The following is a 27,047-nucleotide window of genomic DNA, read 5'->3' on the forward strand; positions in this document are numbered from 1 at the left end:
CGAACTGTTCGTGCAGATGGTTGTTGTCTTGCAAACGTCCCCATCTGCTGACTCAGAGATCGAGACGTGGCTGCACGATCCGTTACAGCCATGCGGATAAGATGCCTGTCATCTCGACCGCTAGTGATACGAGGCCGTTGGGATCCAGCACGGTGTTCCGTATTACCCTCCTGAACCCACCGATTCCATATTCTGCTAACAGTCATTGGATCTCGACCAACTCGAGCAGCAATGTCGAGATACGATAAACCGAAGCGCGATAGGCTACAATCCGACCTTTATCAAAATCGGAAACGTGATGGTACGCATTTCTCCTCCTTACACGAGGCATCACAACAACGTTTCACCAGGCAACGCCGGTCAACTGCTATTTGTGTATGAGAAATCGGTTGGAAACTTTCCTCATGTCAGCACGTTGTAGGTATCGCCACCGGCGGCAACCTTGTGTGAATGCTCCGAAAAGCTAATCATTTGCATATCACAGCGTCTTCTTACTGTCGGTTAAATTTTCGCGTCTTTGTGGTGTAGCAATTTTAATGACCAGTAGTGTACAATAACGACAACTTTAAATAAAACTAAAATAGCTGACACGCTCACACACACACACACACACACACACACACACACACACAGAGAGAGAGAGAGAGAGAGAGAGAGAGAAACCGGAGGCTTGTGCACTTACTGTAGGCGCCGGTGGGCATCATGGAGGTATGGTCGGAGGCGGGCGGCGTGTAGCTGTTGCAGTAGTAGTTCGGGTTCTCCAGCTTTATTGCACTCACTGGAGGCTGCATGCCATTCGGGCCCTGCATGATAGAAGCTGAAACACACAGACAAACATCCCATCAGCACTAAGTTTAGAACTGCGTTTCCGCTCTGCAACGCAGTGCATTGTGTTTTGTTATGAGATGTGTGATTATTTCGTGTAACGACAGCAACGAAGGACTAAAAGAAACTCTAGCATATGGTGTTCGACGTGACGGACTATATTTTTAAACTCTCCAAGATTTATACTTTAGGTAAGCAGAAGAATGTTAGCAAAGGAGGCTAACTGTTCCAATATTTAACATAGGATGTCACATCTAAAGTTGACATTTACCATATTTCACAACTGGTTTCAAATATCTGGACAAGATGTTAGACAAGTGATATTACGTTAAGAATCGAGTATTTTCCTACCTAATTTGACTTCATCACTATTTATTTATCGACATGCAGTTATGTAAATATCTTTGTTAACAGAACAAAATAGGCTTTTTAAAACAGCTCGAGATCTCCAGGTAAAAATCTTTTTCAGTACGGCTATGAGACAGCAGCCGCGCGGGGTAGCCGCGTGGTCAAAGGCGTGTTACCACGGTTCGCGCGGCTCCCTCCGTCGGAGGTTCGAGTCCTCAGTCGGGCATGTGTGTGTGTGTGTGTGTGTGTGTGTGTGTGTGTGTGTGTGTGTGTGTGTGTGCTGTCCGTAGCGTAGATTAGTTTAAGTTAGAGTAAGTAGTGTGTACGGCTAGGGACCGGTGACCTAAGCAGTTTGAGCCCATAGAACTTACCACAAATTTCCAAATTTGAGACAGCAACTGTACGAGAATAGGGTAGGTATAAAAGCCAACTGGTTGCAACTCTATTTTTTATCAGTTTTTTGCAACCGGTTGGCTGTTTTATGCATATATCAAACTCGAGACCTATTGAAAAGATAAGTATGGTCACATGGCATGTTAACGTTTGGAAGAAAACGTTTCACTAAAGGACACGGGAAGACCAAGTCAGCAAGTTCAGTATAGTTATCGCCCTGTTAGACAATATTTACGTGGCGGAGGAGGTGGACGTGAAACAGTTCGAAAGCCGTAGTCTTCTTCTCCTTTAGTACACTTTCCACGTTTCTTTATTAGTTACCAGTGTAATATTGAAATACGGTCTGCTGTAGAAACCGGTTTAGGGTATTGTTTAACGTTTATGAGGAATTTCCTTCAGAATTATCGCCCAGTACTCATTAATAAATATTTTACTTCTCTTTCGCGAAATTAAAACTGTATGATTCCACTAACTTGTAAACAACAAAGAGAAAGGCGAAGCAGTTAGTCTAGCCCCTCTTATGGTCTATAAGTCTTCTAGCAGTTTCGAAACTACGATAGTCTTCTGATACTGAATACGATCACTGCAACATGAATGGTCATACGCTGTTCTTATCGCAATTACTCCGCATACTACGGTTTATTTACGTATTCTCTGGCATATCGTAAGTTTCAACTACTAGACATTTTGAGTCTATGCTGCCTTTTCAAAAGGTTTTAGCATGTTACATGGTTCTTCATTCTTGGCTTCTGGAACTCTCTTTTTACTCAGAGGCCGATGGGGTGAAGGAGGGGAGAGCGACTCCATGAAGCGAATCTCAACAACAATATTTTCGCCAAATGGGATGCTTTTCGTCTTGATTTCATAAAGTAAAGATGCCACCGCAGATTGGTTACAAATGCAATTTTCTAGATATCACTTTTTGTCGACATTAGAATTTGAAATTCCATTGATGGAGACAATATGAGGATCAGGTTCTATAAAATTTCGAGAATTAATCATTGCAAAGAATTTTATCCCGAGATCTGTGTGATATAATGTAGAATGGCCAATCTCGGAAATAGCACCATAGTCATCCTGAACATGAAACTCGTGATTTAATGTAACACTACTTTGCTTATGGAACTTTTGACACATACAGATGCAAATGTTTTGTAATTGAAACATCGTATGGAATGTAGTGAAATATCTCATTCAAATATGTCGCTGTTATTTATACATACAGACTGGCGTGCTACTTCTCTAAAGCTAGAAACAAACTTCGTTTTGCAATGTTTTTACATATTTAAATATTTACAGGTAATTAAATTAAATTAAAAAAGTTTGCTGTATTTTGTGGTCAACCCTCATGTTTCTGAAACTTGAGCTCTAACATTTTTAGAAGTATGTATTTCTTAAAAACTGTTTAATGCATTGATCCAAGGTTTGCGGTGGTGTTCGAAACTCTTTGTAACTATTCCAAATTTAAAAGCAAAAATAGCTATTTTTGAAGATTGAACGATGCGCTTTGGTGTGATGTATGAATGGTTTGGAAATTAAGAGTACCTTAAGTGTTTTCAATCATACATTTTGATAAAGTGACAAATAAAAGTTACCAATTCCAATACTATTACGGGAAGTTTATGTATCTATCGAGATGAAACTTTACGTTGCACTAACCTATTTAGAAAATTTCCGGGCTGTTTTTGGAAAGATGTTTGCTGCAGCTATTAATAGGCATGTTTATCACATTTTACGAGATATCTAACGTCGTTTGAAATGTGTGATCACCAGTCTACATTAAAAGTGATTTTTCTCGAAAATGGTAAGTTAGGTATTTTTAGGAGACACACTCGTTTCAAGGAAATATTAAAGCCAAAATAAATGGTTAATCTCATATTGCCTAGAATTTAAGGTAAATTGAATAGAGCTCCTAAAATCAGACCTTTTTGTCTGAAAAATTTGTTAGTCTTTCTCGTACATATACATTGAGAAACGAATAAGGAAAGAAACACATATTCTGTATGATAATGCGTGTGACTGAATACTTCTTTTTAATGTCGTAATGAGAAAAACATTTTCTTATAGTACAATTTTGAAAAAAAAAGTTTTTATTTCAAGAATAAGAAATCGAAGACACGACACCTCAACAGTGTTATAGAATAGAAGACCGAAATGATACACCGAATTCGGAAATCATTTTAACATTTTTGCCAACTGAAACAGGAAAATGCACTAATTTTTTTACATTTTATAAATAAGAAGATAATTTATTTTAAGAATCACTAACTCTTTACATTTTAAGTAGCAAAACAATGTTAATTTAAAGTAGAAGTAAAGTTATAAGCCTATGCGTTATCTTATATGGCCTGTATTATTTTCCTTAAACGTATTTTTACGTGTTATGCAAGCTGGTATAATGAATAAATCCGCATTTGGCATGCACTTTTTTCAATTTACATCTGGACTTCACATCTAGGATAGTTGTGCCCGTACATACTATGGTTGTGGAAAATCTTGTTAGGGAGGCCATCGCAACTTGCTTTTTCCCGCGGATTATAACATGCTGTAAGCATAACAATTGCTAAATAATGAAGCAAAATGTTTACTTCAAAATAAAATAAAAGCCTATGCAGGAGAATGCATTCATTTAATATCTTTCAATTAACATGTGATTATAATTGGATTTCATTGACATTCAGCACTTAGTGTCCATTAACGTGCTATGTGACAGCCGTAATCATTCACGATAATCTTGTCTTGATGGAGCAGATTACTTGTCGTACTACGGAAGAGATTATTCGCAAAAATCAGAGCCTCATTGAAACTGTTACTAGCAAGCTTGCAGTCCTGTGTAGGTCAACGAGAGCGCTTCTCGCGGGGAATGCTCCTAGGAAATCGCTTTAGCACGTTTGTGTGGGTATCGACCTGCGGAGTGTCAGTTTCTTCTTCGCACTTTGTGTGAGCTGAGCTCCGTGCGTGCGGACAGTAAATGCCCTGTGCGGAAAAGGATAATGAATGTCGCTCCGCTTACTTGCCATTAAACTGAAGGGCCGTGACGGGAAGCCAACAGGAAACGTCCCCCTACTCCGCCCCCCCCCCCCCCCCCCTCATCCCACCTTTCCCAGAGAGAGCAGCAAGCTTTCCTCGTTTATGAAAATTAACGCTCGTCCGCTTCACTCCGAGCCATTAAAGGATTTTAGTTCAAGAATAACACGGACTTCAGATATGAATAGAGTTTTGCGAGCAGGTCTGGTTTTGGCGCTACGGATTTCCTGCGTTCTTTGTTAACAGATTCTGCTGTTCATTGAATAACGAAAAACAGTTCGCAACAGTGACGCCGATTCTGCTTCCGGTTTGCTCTCAGATTCCTTGTAACGATAGCCGGATGATGTACGAATGTCGGTAATTTTTGTATGTTTCTGCGAATTCGGTAACGCATAAATTACGTGGCGAATAGCCTGCGGCCAACTATAATGTCTTATCAATGAAATTCGCTAACAGCCGTGTAATTGATATGTTATTTCATTTTATTTTGACTACTAATTTCGGCATCCCACTACGCCATCTTCAGGCTCCATATACATCTCGCAAAAACAAACGATGTCATAGAGTGCCATACATTCCTGGATGTCGTGAATTCAAAACCCTATTCCAAGTGCTTCATTCGAAGACCTGATTGCAACCGAAAGTCCGTGATGTATTTACAGTAACCATAAACCAACGTTGAAAGTACAGTAATTGGAGGTTGGACATCCTTTTGTTACTATTACTGTGTCCTTATGTTTCCGGAATGAGATTTTCACTTTGCAGCGGAGTGTGCGCTGATATGAAACTTCCTGGCAGATTAAAACTGTGTGCCAGACCGAAACTCGAATTCGAGACCTTGCCTTTCGCGGGCAAGTGCTCTACCAACTGAGCTACCCAAGCACGACTCACGCTCCGTCCTCACAGTTTTACTTCTGCCAGTACCTCGTCTCCTACCTTCCAAACTTTACAGAGGCTCTCCTGCGAACCTTGCAGGACTAGCACTCCTAAAAGAAAGGATATTGCGGAGACATGGCTTAGCTACAGCCTGGGGGATGTTTCCAGAATGAGATTTTCACTCTGCAGAGGTGTGTGCGCTGATATGAAACTTCCTGGCAGATTAAAACTGTGTGCGGACCGAGACTCGAACTCGGTGTTGAAAAACGGTCTCCCCTTAGTACTTATACAACGCAGATGTAATTGGTTTTCGCTTTTCTTTAAATAACATGAATAGTTTTTGCTGGGCGCTAGGGAAAATAATGTTATAGGCAACCTACCCTCTAAAGATTAATATTTGTCAAGATTTGGCTTCAAATGGCCGTCCAACCATTGAAGTTTAGGAATTTGTGGTTTCCTGGTGAATGACGAAATGGTTTCTTTGAAAGGACTATTCCTAGTTTTGTGCAATCAGAGCTTGTTTCCCGTCTCTAATGACCTCTAATGACCACAGAGAAAAACTCTATTCTTACACTCTGTCATTCCAAAGACGATCTATGGCGTTCAGTTCGAGTTTATAGAACCACGTTTGTCGCCTGTCGACTCACTGTGCTGTCCCTGGCCTTGGTAAGCGAAGTGTAAAGGAAGACCTTTGCAACAGCCGACAAGACGTCTGATGACTGATTCGTGTACTATACTTAAACTGCTGCGAATCCTGCCACTTAAATTCTCATATCTTCCAGAGCGATAGTGATGTTTCTACAGTTAAAAGCGTTATTACATATAGTTTCTCAGAAAACTCTATGAAGGAACGTTCTAAATTGTCTCTACAATCATCTACATCTACATCCATACTTCGCAAGCCACCTGACGGTGTGTGTCGGAGGGTACCCTGAGTACATCTATCGGTTCTCCCTTCTATTCCAGTCTCGTATTGTTCGCAGAAAGAAGGATTGTTGGTATGCCTCTGTGTCGGCTCTAATCTCTCCTGTTCGGACTCACACGCATTTTTCGTCATTAATTTATTCTGGTACTAACCATGTCTTGGATTACATGGGGTACCTGGAAAAAAAGGTTCCAATATTTACAGAGTATGCAGTATCCAAAAGTTCCTATAAATAATGGTCGTAAACTTCATATCTTTGGAGTTATGTTCTACTACCACTACTGTGAGTGATCACGATGTCTCTGCGCTACTCTTCACAAACTGTGCTCGATGTGACCGCCATCCATTGCAATGCAGCTCTCCGCCCTACGTCTCATTGAATCACGCAGTCGTTGGAACACCCTTGGTTGTTGCCGGATTGTGTTGCAGGCATTGAACACATGTTCTCGTAGTGTATCCGCATCACTTATGGGGACTGCAAACAGCAAGGTCTTTACATGTTCCAAAAGCCAGAAATCCACGGGGTGAAGGTTAGGAGAAAAGGCAGGCCAAGTAATTGGCCCTCGCCGACCAATCCATCGGTCCTGAAAGACTTACGTTACGTGTCGCCTCACCCAAAGTTGAAAATCAGCCAGTACCCCGTCACGCAAGTACCACACTTGAAATTGTTTCACGTAATGGCATATTCTCCAGCAATACAGGTAACTGATTTCAAAGGAAGTGACGAGACCTGCCACCATTCAACGTTTTGTGTTGAAGGTAGGGACTTAGCAATCTGTCCCTATGGACACTTGCCCAAAAGTTTATACCAGACGTGTGTCGTCCCTCTTCAAGAGCATGCGGGTTGGCATCGGCCCATACGTGCGTGTCATGGTAATTTACGATACCGTCTCTCGTGAACACCACGTTACCAGTAAACCACACCTTCGCCGTGAACTGCAGTTCACGAGCACACGTTTGGAGAAACGATTGGCAGAATTGCAATCTGGTGGGTCGATCGTGCGGCAGCAGAGCTTGAACTCGCTGCACATGCAGGTATAGAGCAACTGTTCATGGAGGACTTAGCAACACCTTCCGCCGCCGCTATCAGACTGTCGTGCCATGGTTGTCCTCCACATGTTCTACACCTGTTGCTGCATAGCAGGTGTGCGAGTTGTTCGAGATCTGCAGCGATCCCGTGTTCGTGGTGCAAAGGATCCCGTTTAGAAAATTCACTGTAACTGGGTACTAAACACTTTTTCGATGGCGTAAGGCGTCGTAGATACTTGGCAACACACAGGTTACATGCCAGTAGGCTGTTTCTATCCGCTTGCCCGTAGCAGAAGGCCGTATCTGCCATCTCTGGTGTCGAATGGTAGGTCTCCATCGGGAGCTGTACATCCAGTGATAGATAGGGAAACAAATACAGTAATGAACTTTTATGTCACAACGAACAATACGCCATACCAACACTACGGGTACACCAGATGAAAATAACATACCTGACAGATACACTACGTACTGTATCACGCAGTGGCAACTGTTCGTGTTCTTGTGTTGAGTGCGTGCTGGATATCAATGCAAACAAGTTATGCTGCATAACGTATACCACGTACGCTATTCCTTTATTGTTCCCATGCCAAAGTCCTCGGTGTGTTAGATATGCCCCTCGTACAGAAGCAGATCATAATTCTGAAAAATATGAGGTTTACATCCAATGTTTACGGAAAACATTTTTCTTCCCTTGATGTATACTACGTCCTCTGTAAATAATGGAACCTTTTTTCCGGATACTCTGTATACTCGCAGCCCTTAACGTCACGCGTAAAGCGTTCTTTTTGGATCTCGCAAAGCGTAAGTAAAATAAGAAAAAAGTCTGGGAAATGTAAGTGGTGCCAGAAATTTGAAATTTCTCTGTTTGTTAGATGTCACCTCACAAACAATTAAGAAAAAAACTGTTGTCTTCTTTCTTATGTTTGCACATGATTCCTCCACAGACGAACGATTTCTTTCAGCGCCTATCGTAGATCTTGCATTAGGAGTTATGTTTTGACTCACACTTTTACGTAAGCACTGCTATGAAAATCTGAGAGAAAATGGAAATTGATCCATTATACTTGCTGCTTGTGAAGCCTAGTCACTCATTTGTCAAACAGTTTCTGGTTTAAAGAGCCATATTGCTTATGACAGAGAAATGGTTTTTCAAAACGGTTTTTCAGAATTTATCTGTGGATTATTCAGATGATGTGTGATACTCCATTTGAATAATATGACTGCAGCAGCCAGTATAGTTTTAGGTAACTGTAAGCTTTCACTAATTATAAAATGCTAAATATTGGCACCTTTTTGCAATGGGTGGTAGAAAAGGAAATAATTCAAACTGTGGTAAGATGGTTGTAGCCTAAACGTCGAAGGCTGTCAAGCGTGATGAAAATTCTCCAAAAAACTGAAACGTCTTGTATTTTTTCATTCCTTTTCATATATCTGTCTCACTTCTGTTACAGACTTTCTTTCAACGGAAGGTACTCCGTCTGAACTGCTGCATGAAACTCGGACTGAGGAAAATAAAATCACCTTGTGAAAAAACACTGAAAGGTGGATTGACTATAGGATTCAAAATAATCATTAATTTTAAACGTTATTAGACGAGAATATTTTAATATAATGCACGTTTCAATATAATGGCTCAAAGATTGCACCATTTGTTCTCCGAATACGGGAATAAATGTCGATTTCGTCATTTGGTGATATATTGTAATTATAGTGCTTAGATGACACTGGACTAAATAAATAGTACATCAACACGTTTTAATTGTTCAATGATGTGATTATTTTACAGATTTATATGTTTTTAAGCAGTTGTAAGTTTGTACAATCAACATCCATCTCTAGGTAACCATATGGCAACTTCAATTTTACGATCTTCATGCATGATTTTCTTAAAGATAAAATATTTCCGAGTACTCTACTGGAATATTGATTCTCGTGTGTATTTACCATTTGTTTACGAAGCAGTAGTAACAGAACTATGTTAAGCTTCTCCAGTTAACATTTTTTTGCAGTTACTCTAAATGGCACCGGATGGTTATCATAACAACGGCCGATTTCCATTACACGCTTGTCTCTGTTGACTTTGTTGTCTTCGGGACGTTGAACCTAAATTTTGTTTGAAACTTCCTGGCAGATTAAAACTGTGTGCCGGACCGAGACTCGAACTCGGGACCTTTGTCTTTCGCGGGCAAGTGCTCTACCAACTGAGCTACCGAAGCACGACTCACGCCCCCTCCTCACAGCTTTACTTCTGCCAGTACCTCGTCTCCTACCTTCCAGACTTTACAGAAGCTCTCCTGTGAACCTTGCAGAACTAGCACTCCTGAAAGAAAGGATATTGCGGAGACTTGGCTCAGCCACAGCCTGGGGGATGTTTCCAGAATGAGATTTTCACTCTGCAGCGGGGTGTGCACTGATATGAAACTTCCTGGCAGATTACAACTGGAGAGGAGGTACTGGCAGAAGTAAAGCTGTGAGGACGAGCCGTGAGTCGTGCTTGGGTAGCTCAGTTGGTAGAACACTTGCCCGCGAAAGGCAAAGATCCCGAGTTCGAGTCTCGGTCCGGCTCACAGTTTTAATCTGCCACAAGAAGTTTGACATCAGCGCACACTCCGCTGCAGAGTGAAAATCTCATTCTAAATTTTGTTTAATTCGTAGGTCCATTCCTAAGGGGTAGGTACACTTCAGCAGGGGGCCTGATCTAACATGTGACAGCATTTTTCACAAACATAGGGTACTCTCAATGGTAAATGTCCCAATTAAGGGCCAGCAAAAGTCATAGCGGTGACGGGAGACAATAAAAACTCTCGGTTACCAGTGTGACATTCAACTAACTGAGCTATCACTGTCATACTCGAATGTGCTGTGAAAGATAAAGTGCAGTTAATGGTTGGCGATGGCTTTGGTAGTGGCAGCACATAACAGATGCGTTCTCTGTGGGCGTTGATTTCAGCATGAAACATGACAGTGGTTAAAGATGTTCCCTTTGTGTGTCTGTGTATACCTCCCCTTCATAAAACCAGTGTTAACAATACAATAATTATCTCTTGTTGTCTGTATTTCGCTTTTCGTAAGAGTATTGTTTCGTTGCATATGTATGACCCGCTGTAGCTCCAGGGCGTCTCCAGACACGCCCTCGATCTGGAGCCTCATTGACTGAAGCAGAAACGTCTTCAGTGACGAGTCCCACTTCCAATCAAGCCCCGATGACTGGCGGAGAAGTGTCTGGAGGCGCCCGTGCAGGGGTTGGATACCAACCCGACTGTCGCCTGCCGTACGGCGCGCCCCTCATGGAAAGCCATCCTGGGCTTACATTTCAACAAGATAATGCCCGCCCTGATACGGCGAGAGTTTCTACTGCTTGTCTTTGTGTTTGGCAAACCTTACCTTGGTCAGTACCGTCGCCGAGTCTCTTCCCAATTGAGAACACGAATATACACTGCGTGTATCTCAGAATCATTCAAAAAATGGCTCTGAGCACTATGGGACTTCACTTCTGAGGTCATCAGTCCCCTAGAACTTAGAACTACTTAAACCTCACTAACCTAAGGACATCACACACATCCATGCCCGAGGCAGGATTCGAACCTGCGACCGTGGCGGTCGCGCGGTTCCAAACTGTAGCGCCTGGAACCGCTCGGCCACCCCGGCCGGCCCAGAATCATTCGTTGTCAAACCCAACATATGGCGAAAGCTGGGATTTGTTTAATGTTTATTAAAACATACAATATAATCTCTACTAAACAAGAAAAAAAACCAGGCAGCATTGTTGGTGACGGGAACAGGAGGGACTGTTTAGTCTCCAAAATAGATAAAAAAAAATCTGTCTCTTTGAAATCCTACGCGTATTCCTTTAATGGAGGCGACTGAGATTAGTGCCCATTTACGCCTACTTGTGCGTATTAATGTTCTATTTGTGTTGTTCATGATGGAGGGGGCGGGTGTACCGCTATGCCGGAATGTAGACAGCTGCCATAATCCTTCACGTCATTCGATAGAGTGAACGATGTGGCGTGATAGCTGATGAACTGGAGTGTTAGTGAGGAACGAGGTTCCAGCTATGCCAAGGCAACTTAGTTCATGGTTATGTGGTTTCCGTAAGTCGGTTCAGGACAATTTAAGGATGATATCTTCAATAACCGTAGATTTCTTCCCAATCCTTGTTTAATCCGAGCTAGTACTACATCTAAAAACATCTCGATGTTGACGAGACGCTAAACTCCTAACTTTCTTCTGCATTCCGTACAATTAAGCCATAGCAGTAAAATGACATATTTGTGGTTTCAGAAAAATTAAGAATAATCCATTTCCAGACGCTATTTTACATGAGCAGATGCCTGTCTTTCCTAGTAACGCGAAACTGTGTTTTTCATTTTCGAAATACTTGACGGATACATTACTCGAAAATAAATGTTCTGAAACATCGCATAGAATGACTTGTTAAAATGAAACGGCTGTTCGTATTTGAGTTTGTGGTCGAATACATGGCTGAGGTGACATGTCATTACTAGTTATCACGTTCTCATCACAGACTGATAGCTTATGATTCACAAGGAACAAAACAGTTACTTCAAGATCCGTTTGCGCGTTATTTCTGTATATTATTGGAGTAAGGTACAGTAAGATGATGTAAATTCAAGTACTACAATCATTTCTATTAAAACATGTTTAACAGAGAGCTTTTTTTTGGATGGATACGTATAAAGTATTTACGTTGAAGTTTCTGTTTTACAGAGACAACCATTTCTGTTACTCACATGTGCTTAGTAAGTCTTCATTCAGATATCTGCATTGCGCTCTTGTTTCTTAATGTTGTAATTAATTTACTGTTATCAAAGGTAATATTTGTTATTACATGGATGGATTTCCTTTTATTAGGTACTTACGGAATTTTCAGTTTCTCTTGCCTTAGCGCTCACTTCACAGTTTTTCGTTATATTTTTTTCGATTGTTAATTTCGCAGAACACAAGTTGATTTTTTGTTTGTGATTTACTTTCGATAATGTTAATGTCAGCGTAGCACCTTGTTGTCTGCTGTGTCCCGTATGGGTTCAGCCACCTGAATCGAAAAGGGTTTCTTCATTCGCACCGATTACGTACCTTCCATTGCGAATTGCGTGTTTTGCTCCTTGGATGTAATCGTGTCATATAGATATCTACATCTACATTTATACTCCGCAAGCCACCCAGCGGTGTGTGGCGGAGGGCACTTTACGTGCCACTGTCATTACCTCCTTTTCCTGTTCCAGTCGCGTACGGTTCGCGGGAAGAACGACTGCCGGAAAGCCACACAGATAACTGTGTGTATAACTGTTGTAGTGTTTGTGCTCTCGGTGACTGTGTGTGTGTGTGAGTGTGTGTGAGCGAGAGACAAGACAGGCCGGTAGCCGTTCCTAGGGAATGGTCTCACGGATCACTATCAATAGTGTGATATGCCTCACTCCATGAGATACTAGGTTTTATGACATAATCACATCGTATGGTGATACGGAATCTTATGCCACAACATTTCATCCCTTGCTGGTGATAATTCCTTCTGCCGCATGAATCACACCGGCTACATCCGGGCCGAGTGTTTGTTAGTGAATTCGTCTCCAGATGTGTTTACTTGCTTTACCTGATAGAGTATTTTAGCTATCGAAAATACAGTTTCGGCAGCGTAGCTATCAGCGTCACAATTGTGCAAAATTGTGTAATTTGCTAATTAACGTATACTTCTGTACAACTAAGCAGGAAAATACCAAGTATATTTCAAGCAAAGAAAAAAAAATTACATTATTTACTGAGGTTAAACCTCCTAAATATTATCGATTATGTTTCACGCACATGGTCGCAATGTTTTCCTGTAAGATACGCTTAACCGGAAGTTAATTTAAGATCACAATCAATAGGGAATTTTTCAATAAAGTCAGGTTCAGCGCGTGATTGCCTGCTTGGAGAACTGTGTGGAACTAACTGCGACAAAAATCTAGTGAAACAACGATTCTTTTATAGACCTTCTGGATTTAGGTGTCTCTGTTAGCGGAAATTTTCCGATGCTTGTATGCATCATGCACTTTTATCTCTGTTTTTGGAAAAGAATGATTAATGGCCTACAAACACAAGAAAATTTGCAAAGAGATGTAGGCGTTTTATTTAAGAATGCCTGTTATTTACTTCCGTGAAATTTCCGTGTACTCTCAGCAACTTCATTTGAAATGTTTTCGTAGCATACGAAGTATATGGAGGCGGTGTCGTGAACTGAAAAGCAAATCTGATAATGTAGAAATTCTCCAACTGGAAAAGAGAAACTAACTGTGAAATTACATATGTTCGGGAATATGAGACATGAAATAATTTCCAGATAATCAACAGTTCGCAACAGCACAATGTCAAAATAGTAAACGGTGACGACTTTACTTAATATCACCCCTTATAATTTCGGATCTGTTAATGTAAACCAAATTTAATACATGGTCATGGATTGTTCAGTTACTCTTTTTAGAAGGATTATTTTAAGAAATAATGACAAAACACTGTGAATGTTCTACTGCTATATATCTAGTTATATACAGTAATTCTTGAACCAGCCGATTCCTGATATATGTCAATTTCTCCTGTATTTAATACGGCGCATATCCATGCTGTCTTCTCTTCAGCTATGAAAAATTATTTATACTCTATGCAGTATACCAAAAATGAACATTTACTTTCTAATACCTGTGGCTAACAGAGCCTGTTTCCGGCATGCCACCATTATCCAGAGCGATGCTCAGTTGTTTGGTGGTAATGGCTCTTTCGTACAACGTTGACAACCATAGTAAATAAATAAAATCATAATATTCGCTGTTACGAATGAGTTCATTCTGAAACCATCTTAGAACAAATCTGCACCTATCCTTTACAATGACCTGTCAGGAAACGCCTATAACTGTTGTTTGCACTGGTATGAGAAGAACACAGGTTAACAAAAAATAGAAAAGGATGGTTGCAAGAAATAGAATGAAACTGAAAATCTAAAAAGGACTAAAATTTAAAATTCTATACACTCTTACGATTTTCGCCAATATATAACTCTGTAAAAATATCAGACACTGGAAGCAACCAAATACGTCACTAGACATTCGTTTACTTCATAAATCGAAATGTTTTCGCACAGTAAGCCAGAAAACAGTACACAAGAGTAAGATATCTACGCGATTAATACAAGTTGGTAAGCAAATAAGATTAATCTTCACAATCATGCAAGCTCACTACTGATTAGTGCGAGGGATGGGACACAGTTATAAAACGTTCTGACATTGTTAAAAAGTCGTGTAAGCCATGCATCCAAAAGACAGACAGCGTGGAGTCTGAGAAAAATCAAATTAAATTAAATTAAAAAAAAAGTAAATAAAAAGAATACGGCGATCCACACAAGACTGCTACCGAAAAACTCAAAGATTTACTACAGCTTACAAATTCCCTCATAGCGAAGAAAGGTGCCGCGGTATTTTTACGTAGGTATTAACATCGTTATTGATAACTAAACATGGCGGGTCACCGTTTCCTCATGTTAAGTGAATTAAGTCATGCTATGTGGAGAGATATCTGGTATAGGAAAGCCTAGACGCAGTGGAGGCCGTTGCAGGTTTCGACGTAAAGATTCGAATATCTCCTGAAACATTTATTTGAATAATCACACATATTTAAGGATATACGAACATAAAGCGTGGATTAGAAATTTCTACCAGTCTCAGTAAAGATGTGCGCTCAATAGTAAGAGGACCTTAAGACACTTTTCGTATCACAGAAAACTCCCATTATGCCATCGCAATGGTGAATCTTTCAAGACTTGAGATAACAGACTGAAGATAATTTCAGTGGTGAATAGACAGGGTCATGCAATTCGATAGTTCCATGAAATTTTCCGTTTTCGGTTTTGAGTAGATGTAAAGACGATCGATGTAATGCTCTCATACAAAGGGTAACTCGATCAAAATGTTCCTGTGTGTCTTTTGAGTTATTATTACCATAGGAAAACTGTTGGTTAATATAGATTTCTAATTCTATAAAGTAAGAAAGTGAATGTGTGAATAAACAGTGGTGACGATATTCTATGCCCACAGAAAGAAACCTGTTAGGTAATGTGACTAGGGCCGCATCCGTTAAGAAGAGTAACATGTTAGTAAGAAGGATACTCTTCTGATATTATATTTCCCTTTCAGACGACTTGAAATGTTAGCATACGAAAGATAATACGAAATCTAAATCATCAACCAGAGCAAAGATGATTTTTACTGTCCTAGACGTAGCTGCAATTCCTGTGTTTACGCAACTATTTACCCTGAGATGAGAGTGACAGCTGTGCGTTTGCGAGTGATTTAGATTTTTTTCGTTGCGTTTTCGTAGTGTAATATTTTGTGTTATGCTTCTGAGGCTGAGGTGTGTATGGGAAACTGACAGCGTGTCTCAACTACGGGAACCGAGCGAGGTAGCGCAGTGGTTAGCACACTGGACTCGCATTCGGGAGGACGACGGTTCAAACCCGCGTCCGGCCATCCTGATTTAGGTTTTCCGTGATTTCCCTAAATCGCTTCAGGAAAATACCGGGATGGTTCCTTCGAAAGGGCACGGCCGATTTCGTTCCCTATCCTTCCCTAATCCGAGCTTGTGCTCCGTCTCTAATGACCTCGTTGTCGACTAGACCTCCTCAGCTACCGGGGTGTGGATTCGTTCCGCGTCTCGGTCCTCTCGCTTTCTCGCAAGCTGGGGCGCAACGCTTTAAGCTTACATATCGCCAAAGAAATGTGGTTAAAAATCTCATTAATAAATCCTAAAATTTGTTAGTAAATCCATCAAATCCATTAGCGGTAGTAACCACAGATTATACAGGTGAAGTTTCTCGTAGTACACATGATGTTGATAGTAATGTAACTGATTGAAGTGTCAGTTATGAAATTTCAACTGTATTCAGTCTCAGAGTAACGGAATGGTCAATCTGCAATGACTGAAAATCGTTCGGTATTCAGTAGGGCAAGAAAGGAATATTTATCACCGTGAACGGATGTAAAGTGCATCAGTGCTAGCCGGGGAGAATTTTTTTTAATGTCTCCACGTTTCGATCAATTCTAATTTTTGACAGACTGAGTAAACATCACTGCGTGGAGTTCTAAGTAGACTCTAACGCATTAAAGGTGAAGTATTGTTTGTATTTAGAATTAGAAAAAAAACATTCTTTAAACTATAGACACTACAAAATTTCCTTTTTCTACAACTGCCGCTAAACCAGTTCAGTGTCGTGAAGTGACATTGGTGATCATGCACATTCTCCTAATTGTGCAACAATAAGAGAAGTTATGGTATTCGCACTGTATGGCTTACTATTCTCTTCGTGGGTACATACCTTTGGAAAGACTCCACAGTTCTTTGGATGAGAAGACTCCAGTGGCTAAAATCGTGTCGTTGCATACGACTCCGTTGTATGGGTTGTGAGTGTAGCCTGCAAAGCACAATAAAAATATGGACTTCGCAAAAATGAAAATTTCAAGCCTGACTAAAAATAAAAGCCTTCGCCCATGGTTTCTACTTATAAGCGAACAAAGTGCTTAAAATAATTGATCAGATTCTTTTCTACCACCGGAAGAAAACAGAAAGAAAAATTCAAAAATTATTGGCTTTGCAAATGACAAGGAACCTTCCAAAATAACATGGTAACCAAAATAAAAATTACTGTGCTACGACAGGTCTGCCGTCGATAGCATAAAGAAACTTATGTTTCAGTTATCTTCTCATATGATGGATAAAACGACATATTTGATGCACCAGATACAGCCTTAATGTGATGTGATGACTAAGTAAGCAATTTTTTTTTAAGCAGTTTAAAAGGGCTCAGTTCGATAAATTAGGAAAGTTATTTGATTCAAATTTTCTTATAAATTAGGATATTTCGGAATAAAATACAGAAACATTGTTCAAGAAGTTCAGTCGAATTTGAAATGGGAAAACCTTGCCGAGAGAGTTTTAATGGTATTTGGAATTGATACTGGTCTTATTTAATCCTTGCGCCATACGGGACTTCGTACGTGCTGGGACCGCGTCTGCAAATACATAAGAGCTAACAACTGTTTTCTGCTTGGAAATAAGTCGTTCGACGCTGTAAACTAACCACCAACCATCAGCAATCGTTATACTTTCCAGTCGTGGCTGAGAGAAATGAGGAATTCGTGTAAATGGCACCTTCTGTGAGAGGACTATGCATGATCTAGAAATTTCCACTTCTAATGAGAATGTGCAGACAAGTCATCATATGCTTCTACTGCAGGAACTGTTGCGAACAGGCCCGGTTGAGCTAGAGACAGCTTAAGATGATGAAAAAGAGAAACAACGAAGAGTATTATTCCAACGGATTGACACCATACCCTCCAAGCATCGTCAGGCGAAATACTATCTGGCGCCATGAAATATGCGTGTCAGTGGTAATGAACATCAGGAAGTGATTCTACATCACGTAGTGAATAGCAAGAAAGAAGTCATCCATCAGTACACCTGTGTTCAATGGCTATTTGTAGCCGTGTATCTACAGCATAAGTTTCTGGCGATAAGCATCGGTTGTTCAGCTGAAGGATTCTTAGCAAAATAGGGATTAATATCAAAAAACCACACAAATAAATGTTACAACAACAAAAACTCCTTCCAAACTTGACTCGGTAGCCACTGTTGCTAACAGACACTCGTGCGGTCAGGTATTGAATTGCAGGAGATAGGTACTAACCCAGACGATGAAAGAATTTTTTGATCAGAATATGGCTGAAAGGAGATGAGATATAGTGGTGTACAGTTATTGATCGCCAGATCTGCGCCGTCGTTTAGAGTCAGTTTCCAAGACTCTTCGCCTTTTCTTGAGGCTCTGTTCAACCCACTTCCCCTCTTCTCTCTCCGCATCAATAACAGCTCTAGACTCTACATACAGTGATGTACACTAAATAATTACACGGGTCTATGCTCATACTTGACGAAGAAAAAAATTCCTGTCCAGTTTTGAACCTAGCTTACTTATTGAGGTCTATCAGTGAATATTGTCATACGACTTGAATGTTTTATTATTTATAAATGTATAGTTAACTTAATCGCTTTTTAAGGTCTGTACTAGGCAGATTTGTATTACTCTAGTTGCTACTACGTTATGTTAGAAAGAGAAACCGAAGCAGAGATTATGCCTGAGTCATCAGTACCACTGCTCAACAGTTCTGTATTATGCGTAACTGTATTTGACTATGAAATTGCAATCGGTGATTGCAATAAGTGTCTATCAACTGCAGGTTGCGCGGGATCTTGTAGTCACTGATACGGACATGGCAAAGCTACAAACTGTAAATGATATTCTCGTGTGGCCTGAAAAATACCCAAGGCGTTCTCAACTAACAAACTATATGTCATGCAGCGAACAAAACATGTATGAGTTTGATTTTGGATATTAACACCCAGCTGATGATGTTAGTACATACTTTGAAATGGCATATCAGTCAGCCAACTTACAAGAAATTCAGAACTGATTACTGGAGTGTAGTGAGGTGTTTCTGTTGATGTTTCGGTCATTCGCCCTAAGGGGTTATCCATTCCTGCCGCTTGTTACTTATAATCTCCATTTCAACATAACTGATTGATGTTGTTTTTGGGGTAGGAGACCAGACAGCGAGGTCATCGGTCTCATCGGATGAGGGAAGGACGGGGGAGGACGTCGGTCGTGCCCTTTGAAAGGAACCATCCCGGCATTTGCCTCGAGTGATTTAGGGAAATCACGGAAAACGTAAATCAGGATGGCCGGACGCTCAACATAACTGCTGCATCCAAATTCATCTCAGATGTACATCTACAGGGTGGTCAAAAACAGTCTGAAAAGCTTGTAAGGGTGTTTCAGGGTGGGTTGTGGTGAGACACAATTGTTAAGAAAAATATTCGGTATGTTTCGCCATTTCCGAGTTAATTAGCATTGAAGTTAGCCAAACAGGCCGTTGCGCGCACAAATTCAATAGGCCTGCCAGATAAAATTAGTCATTTGTTCTGATATCGTAGATGATAATTCAAAAGACTGCTCAGTCTTTGGCTCTGGTCAGTTACTTACCACCACCCTATGTCCATATTTTGTATTATTCTCTTTACGGTTTTAGGAAACCGAACAGGGATCATGCTAGGCGACACCGTCTCTGGCGGGGCGCTTGAATTTGCTTGCTCTCCGGTCTGACTGGCTATCTTCAGTGCTAATTAACTCGGAAACGGTACAACATATCGATTTTTTTTCTGAGTAATTATTTATCAGCACAACCTATCCTGGAACGCCCTTACCAACTTTTCAGACTGTTTCTGACCAACCTGTATATTAATGTCTATGTCTGAATCTGCGCTTCTTTCCTAACCAAAGTTTTCATTAACAACTCACGTCGTAATATGTGACAAACCATCCTATCTCGTCTTCTGTAACACCACATTTCATAGGTTGCTATCATCTAATTTCTTTCTTCCCCAATGTACACGCTTCGCACCCATTCACAGTGTGCTCCAAATAAAACTTTTGATGGTTCTTCCTCTGGTGCCAAGAGTTATAGTAGCCGTTTTTGCTCTTTACAGAAACCAATTTTGTTTCGTGCAATTATCTCTCCTATGTCTTTTTGCCTACCTGTTCCTTATCTGTCCCACTTGCTAGACAGAAAAAATCAGTATTATAGCAATTAAGTAGTACTCACTCCGTTACATTAAGCATCAGACTCAATAACTGTTGGCTTTCAGCATCTGCTGTTAATTCATGCTCATATGCTGTCCGCGAAAACCCACTCCCACATGAAAATAGCACTTTGCTTTCCTCATTGTGCAATTTAAACCTGAGTGATGACGATGAGCAACCCTGCTTACACCTTTCTGGTTTCTGTCTCTTTTGTAATTTAGTTAGTGCTGACGCCTCGAGCCAGCTTCGCATCTGCACCTAGATCATACTCCGCAAACCAAGGTACTTCTGATACCACTAACTGATCCTCTTTTCCTGTTCCACTAGCGAATGGAGCGTGGGTAGACTGATTGTCGGCAAGCCTCTGTATTAACTCTAATTTCTCAATTTTTCTCGTCGCGGTTATTTCGTGAGATGTGTGTAGGAGGAAATAATATGTTGTCCAACTCGTCCTGAAAACTGCTCCCTCGAAATTTCAATTGTAAACCACTCAGTGATGCACAGCGCCTCTCTTGTAACGTCTACCACTGTAGCTGTTGGAGCATCTCTGTAGCATTCTCGTATCGACTCAACGATTCTGTGCCGAAACCTGCCGCTCTTCATTAGATCTTCTCATCTCTTCTATCAGTCCTACCTGGTAAGCATCCCAGATGGATGAACAATACATAAGAATAAAGACAATGTCTTTTATCCCTATAGTTGATATCACAATACCTAACAGTTTGTTCCATTCCACAACATCAAAGGCCTTCTCTAAATCTACGAACGCAATGCACGTTTACCTGTGTTTCTTAAAACTGTTCTCTGTTATTACCTACAAGGTTACAACTTCTTATCGAGTCCACCTGCTTACCTAACACCACACTGGTCTTCTGCTAACCCCCTTTTAGTTTTCCTTTCCATTCTTCGGTAAAGTGCTCTTATGAGTGATTATAGACTGATTTTGAGATATTGTTCACATCTACGATACGTCTCTGTGGACAAATAAGGACGCCAGTTTATTACGAACGATCACAGGAGGAATTTAGCCACAATTTTGGCCCATTGAAAGAAACATAATAGTTTTTTACTTCAAGTTCTTAATTTTAGTTCATGTACATTGGACGAATTACGTCACCTTCATTGAAATTTATTTCAGAGAGAAACAGCATCAGTGAATGTGTTTACAGCAGATATGTGTGAGAGCATAAACGGAACTGAACTAGATAGACTATTTTATTTGTCAAAATATGGAGCAATATGAGATTCTTGAAGTGTAATTACGAAAGTGAACAATATGAAGAATGTACTGTGTGGAATTTTTTTAAAAAAATTAATTAGATAAAATTTATATAGTAGAAGCAACCAACCTATTTCTAATTCAAACTGAGAAAAATATCTATTGTTATTGTTGTTGCCTTCAGTCCGAAGACTGGTTTGATGCAGCTCTCCGTGCTACTCTATCCTGTGCAAGTCTCTTAATCTTCGAGTAACTGCTTCAACCTACACCCTTCTGAATCTGATTATTGTATACATGTCTTGGTCTCCCTCTACAATTTTTACGCCCCACGCTTCCCTCCAGTACTAAATTGGTGATTCCTTGATGTCTCAGAATATGTTCTACCAACCGAGTCCTTCTTCTAGACACGTTGTGACACAAATTTCTTTTCTCCCCAATTCTGTTGAGGACCTCCTTATTAGTTACGTGATCTATTCATCTAATCTTCAGCATTCTTCTGTCGCACCTTATTTCAAAAGCTTCTATTCTCTTCTTGTTTAAACTGTTTATCGTCCATGCTACACTTCCATACATGGCTAAACTCCATACAAATACTTTCAGAAAAGACATCCTGACACATAAATCTATACTCGATGTTAACAAATTTCTTTTTTTCATAAACGCTGTTCTTGCCATTGCCAGTCTACATTTTATATCCTCTCTACTTCGACCATCGCCACTGACAGAATTACAATGTCATCGGCAAACCTCAAAGTTTTATTTCTTCTCCCTGAACATTAATTCCTACTACAAATTTTTCATTGGTTTCCTTTACTGCTTTTTCAGTGTATATAATGAATAACTTCGGGAATAGGCTACAACGCTGTCTCACTACCTTCTCAACTACTGCTTCCCTTTCATGCCCCTAGATTCTTGTAACTGTCATTTGGTTTCTGTACAAATTGTAAATAGCCTTTCGCTCCCTGTATTTTACCCCTGCTAGCTACAGAATTTGAAAGAGAGTATTGCAGTCAACATTGTCAAAAGCTTTCTCTGAATCTACAAACGCTAAAAACGTTAGTTTGCCTTTCCTTAATCTATTATCTATGAGAAGTCTTAGGGTCAGTAGTGCCTCGTGTGTTCCTACATTTCTTTGGAATCTAAAGTGATCTTCCCCGAGGTCAGCTTCTACCAGTTTTTCCATTCTTTTGTAAAGAATTTGTGTTAGTGTTTTGCAACCGTGACTTATTAAATTGACAGTTCGGTAATTTTCACAGCAGTCAACACGTGCTTTCTTGGGAGTTAGAATTATTATATTCTTCTTTAAGTCTGAGGGCATTTCGCCTGTCTCATACGTCCTTCTCACCAGATAGAAGAGTTTTATCAAGGTTGGCTCTCTCAAGGCTATCAGTAGTTCTAACGGCATGTTATCGACTCCCGGGTCCTTGTTTCGATTAAGGTCTTTCAATGCTCTGTCAAATTCTTCACGCAGTATCTCATCTTCATCTACGACCTCTTCCATTTCCATAATATTGCCCTGAAGTACAGCCCCTTATACTGCTTCAAATTTTTTGCTTTCCCTTCTTTGCTTAGGACTGGTTTTCCACCTGAGGTCTTGAAATTCATACAGGTCGTTCTCTTTTCTCCAAAGGACTCTTTCCTATTATCTATTAATTTCTAAACTCTCAGAATCCAGATTATTTTCGAATGTTGCAGGTTTGTCGTCTGTACTCTAAGTGAGCCAGCAAAGACGAACTCACTGCCTTACATTCTTGCTAGGTATTTTTGTAGCTACAAGGGTACAGAAAAAGATGGCAACGCAAGAAGTATAATAAGTGTAATGTGCGTGATACAATTATTTACGTTGAAACATGTTATAGCTAAATGATGTATTGACGTACAGAACAAAAAAATCCGTTTTATGTTAAACTCTAGCGAACAGATGAACATGAATATGAGTGGTAATAAGGTGGGCTGTGGAAGATCGAGAATAATTAACGTGCAACTTTTAACAAAAGGATTTTTTAATCTGCGAAAAATTTATCATTCCACTCTCAACTGTTGTTTGCTATTATTAAACGGGTGAAGTTGTTTAATCACAGTGCTAAATTTATGTCAATTTCGGTGCACGGTAATGTGTAAATGTGGCATATCGTACGTGCTGTCTGTAATTGGCGCTGTCAGAGAGAAAAGAAAGGAGATAACGACACTTAGCCGTCCGCAGTGAAAGACCAGCGGGGTAGCATTGCGAAGTGTGGCATTTCTCCGTACAACTGAGTCGGAGCATGTGGCGGTCAACTGACGATGTCGTAGTGCACAGTCTAAATATATACACGGCCAACCCCGCACAGTAAGCTGGCTGTTAGCGAACGCTCCGATTCAAATACCTCTTCAAGTAATCCACAGCTCAGGCGCCCAGTTGCTGAAATACTTGCGTAGTTTCATTGTATACCTTCTTCTCGTGTACATCTCTGTCGCACTGCGGTAGAATAGCACTCTGAGCTGATAATCGGGTGAACCGTACCATACGCACGGGGAAAATGTCTCCGCCTGGCTCAAATGATGTTGAGGTCTATAGTTCGAAGACTGAACTGATGTAATTCTACAAGTTTTTCTATTGTTTGTAAGCCTCTTCACATCTGTATGACTACAGCAACACACAACAATATGAAGTTGCTCATTGTAGTCAAGCGTTGGTCCCCCTCAACGATTTTTACTCCCCTCACACTCACACACACATACTTACCTTCCTCACCAAACTGACCATTCCTTGAGACATCACGATGTTTTCTATCAACCGATATCCGATTTTCGTCAAGTTGTGCCATAAATTATTTTTCATTCTAATGCGATTCACTACCTCCTCGTTAGTTATTCTATCCACTCATTTAATCTTAAGCATTATTTTGTAGCGCTACATTTAAGAAGCTTCTCTTCTCTTCTTGTCTGAACTGTTTATCGTCCCATGTTTCCCTTGGCAGCGCCGAGGCTGATGGCCTGGTAGTAAAGTACATGCCTGTAAAGCGAGAGGTTGGGGTATCGAATCCCGTTCGAACGACGAGAATTCTCTCTCCACTTTTAATCTAGCATGCACTTATCAACGACGTGAGAAGCCGCCGTGTTTCGGATTCAACGTTAAAGTGTAGGTCGCCTTTTGCCAGTTGGATTACTGGGATAAATTAAGTACACGCAAGTCGTCGGAGCAGCGTCCAACTGAAATAACTGCACGGAGCCATTGAGTCACATAAAATTATTAATTACCTGATACAATCAGGATACAGCCACACTGTTGCTCTAACAGTTTGACGACATTCACTATAAACGAAAACCATACCTATTTTTTAGACCGTCGTATGTAATACGAAAGTCTCAATAGCATCACGAGCTAATGGTCTGATCGTTACAACGGTAAGGTACAGACTTATTGACTTCAAGCGGACAGATAAACTCACGAACCGTACCTGATTTACACACTGAACAGCCAAAGAAACTGATACACCTGCCTAATATCGTATAGGGCCCACGCCAGCATGCAGAAGTGCCGCAACACTACGTGGCAATGTACTCGATTAATGTCTGAAGTAGTGCTGGAGGGAATTGACACCATGAATCCTGCAGGGTTGTCCATAAATCTGTTAGAGTACGAGGGGGTGGAGATCTCTTCTGAACAGCACGTTGGAAGGCATTCCAGATATGTTCAATAATGTTCATGTCTGGGGAGTTTGGTGGCCAGCGGAAGTGTTTAAATTCAGAAGTGTGTTCCTGGAGCCACGCTGCAGCAATTCTGGGCGTGTGGGGTGTCACGGCATTGCCCTGCTGGAATTTCCCAAGCCTATCGGAATGCACAATGGACATGAATGAATGGAGATGATCAGGCAGTATACTTACGTACGTGTCACTTGTCAGAGTCCTACCTAGACGTATCAGAGGTCCCATATCACTCCAACTGCGCACTCCCCACAGCATTACAGAGCCTCCACCAGCTCGAACAGTCCCCTGCTGACATGCAGGGTGCATGGATTCATGAGGTTGTCTCCATAACCGCACACGTCCATCCGCTCGATACGATTTGAAACGAGACTCGTCCAACCAGGCAACGTGTTTCCAATCATCAACAGTCCAATGTCGATGCTGACGGGCCCAGGCGAGGCGTAAAGCTTTGTGCCGTGCAGTCACCAAGGGTACACGAGGTGGGCATCGGCTCCGAAAGCCCATATCGACGATGTTTCGTTGAATGGTTCACACGCTGGCACTTTTTGATGGCCTAGCATTGAAATTTGCAGCAATTTGCGGGAGCGTTGCACTTCTGTCACGTTGAACGATTCTTTTCAGTCGTCGTTGGTGCCGTTCTTGCAGGATCTTTTTCTGGCCGCAGTGTTGGAGATTTGATGTTTTACCGGATTCCTGATATTCACGGTACTCTCGTGAAATGGTCGTACGTGGAAATTCCCGCTTCATCGCTACCTCGGAGATGCTGTGTCCCATCGCTCGTGCGCCGACTATAACACCACGTTCAAATTCACTTAAATCTTGATGACCTGCCATTGTAACAGCAGTAACCAATCTAACAACTGTGTCAGACACTTGTTGTCTTATATAGACGTTGCCGACGGCAGCGTCGTATCCTGCCTGTTTACATATCTCTGTATTTGAATAAGTATGCCCATACCAGTTCTCTGCCGTTTCAGTGTATGTTAACTTACAGCAGGGTAGATGTTTAAGAGGTCTGTTCTCCTGAAGGTGGGGCAGTGATTTGATGTACTTTTATCTTGTTACTATGTGATCAAGTTCCACACATTTTATGTCACTGAAATAACCTTTGAAGGCTCTTTCCAAAGTTACAGAAAAAATATAGTTCCATAAAAAAGGGAATTCGGTGTCATAATTCGGCAGATACAAACTTGAAAAATTACTTGTGTCCATCAGAAAATTCCCCATGTTGTCCTCAATAACTTACAACTAGTCATTGCCGATTTCGTCCAAATTTGTGGTGTACGCAGGGCTTGGGCAGATATGAAAGTCACAGATGCGGGGACTCCAGATTGCCAAGGGAATTAAAAGAAATAGCATTTTTGGCGCGAGTCGGGAGAGGTATGAGCCACCTTTGTTAGCGCAATTTCCAGGTAGTGGTTGGCGCCGTGGAAACGAAGAACGATAATGCGACAGGTCGTGGGGTCGAGTTCCTAGGCGGAAATTTTATTTTCAATTTTTACGTTACTTGCACTGCAAATAAACCAAAATAATGCTCAATACATTGTACTTATTAATATTTTCACAAAATGAAAAGGAAAGGCAAAGAAAAACGCGGAATTACAAATAATGCCTTTAATGAAAATGTTAATAAATACAATACACTGAGCACTATTTCGGTTCATTTACAGTATAAGTAAAATAAAAATTGAAAATAAAAAATGCATCTACAGACTCGACCCTACGACCTTCGTATTACCGTTCTGTACTCTTTCCACTGAGCCAACCGCTACGTGGGAGCTACGCTGATATAAATGACCCATGACTTGACCGACCGGCGCCAAAAATACTATTTTTTCTAAACGCTTTGCCATCTGAAACTCCCACATCTGTCACTTTCATTTATGGCAAAGCCCTGTATACGTCATAAATTTGGACAATATCTGTGGTGATGAGTATGTGCGGTCGCTTTGTTAGTGAAAACAGTTGCTAAATATACAGGGTTATTCAGCCCATACCACAAGCGAGATTTTCGTATTCTCTCGCTCACACTATGC

The 27,047-nt window shown here is 40.8% G+C and overlaps 1 protein-coding gene across 7 annotated transcripts in view; it reads right to left on the reverse strand.

The window, feature by feature from the left end:
* LOC126183483 (nuclear factor 1 X-type) overlaps positions 1-27,047 on the reverse strand; it is a 580,732-nt gene that overhangs the window by 92,463 nt on the left and 461,222 nt on the right. For 5 of the 7 annotated variants that reach the window (XM_049925504.1, XM_049925508.1, XM_049925506.1 and 2 more), the window contains 2 exons: positions 16,788-16,883; positions 683-817 (listed from right to left, as the gene is read on the reverse strand). In XM_049925504.1, the coding sequence (XP_049781461.1) occupies positions 683-817; positions 16,788-16,883 (231 nt within the window). The remainder of the gene's footprint in view (positions 1-682; positions 818-16,787; positions 16,884-27,047) is intronic. The other 2 variants (XM_049925509.1, XM_049925507.1) reach the window with 1 other exon arrangement.

Source organism: Schistocerca cancellata, chromosome 4 (assembly GCF_023864275.1).
Source record: "Schistocerca cancellata isolate TAMUIC-IGC-003103 chromosome 4, iqSchCanc2.1, whole genome shotgun sequence".
NCBI classification, from domain to species: Eukaryota; Metazoa; Arthropoda; class Insecta; order Orthoptera; family Acrididae; genus Schistocerca; species Schistocerca cancellata.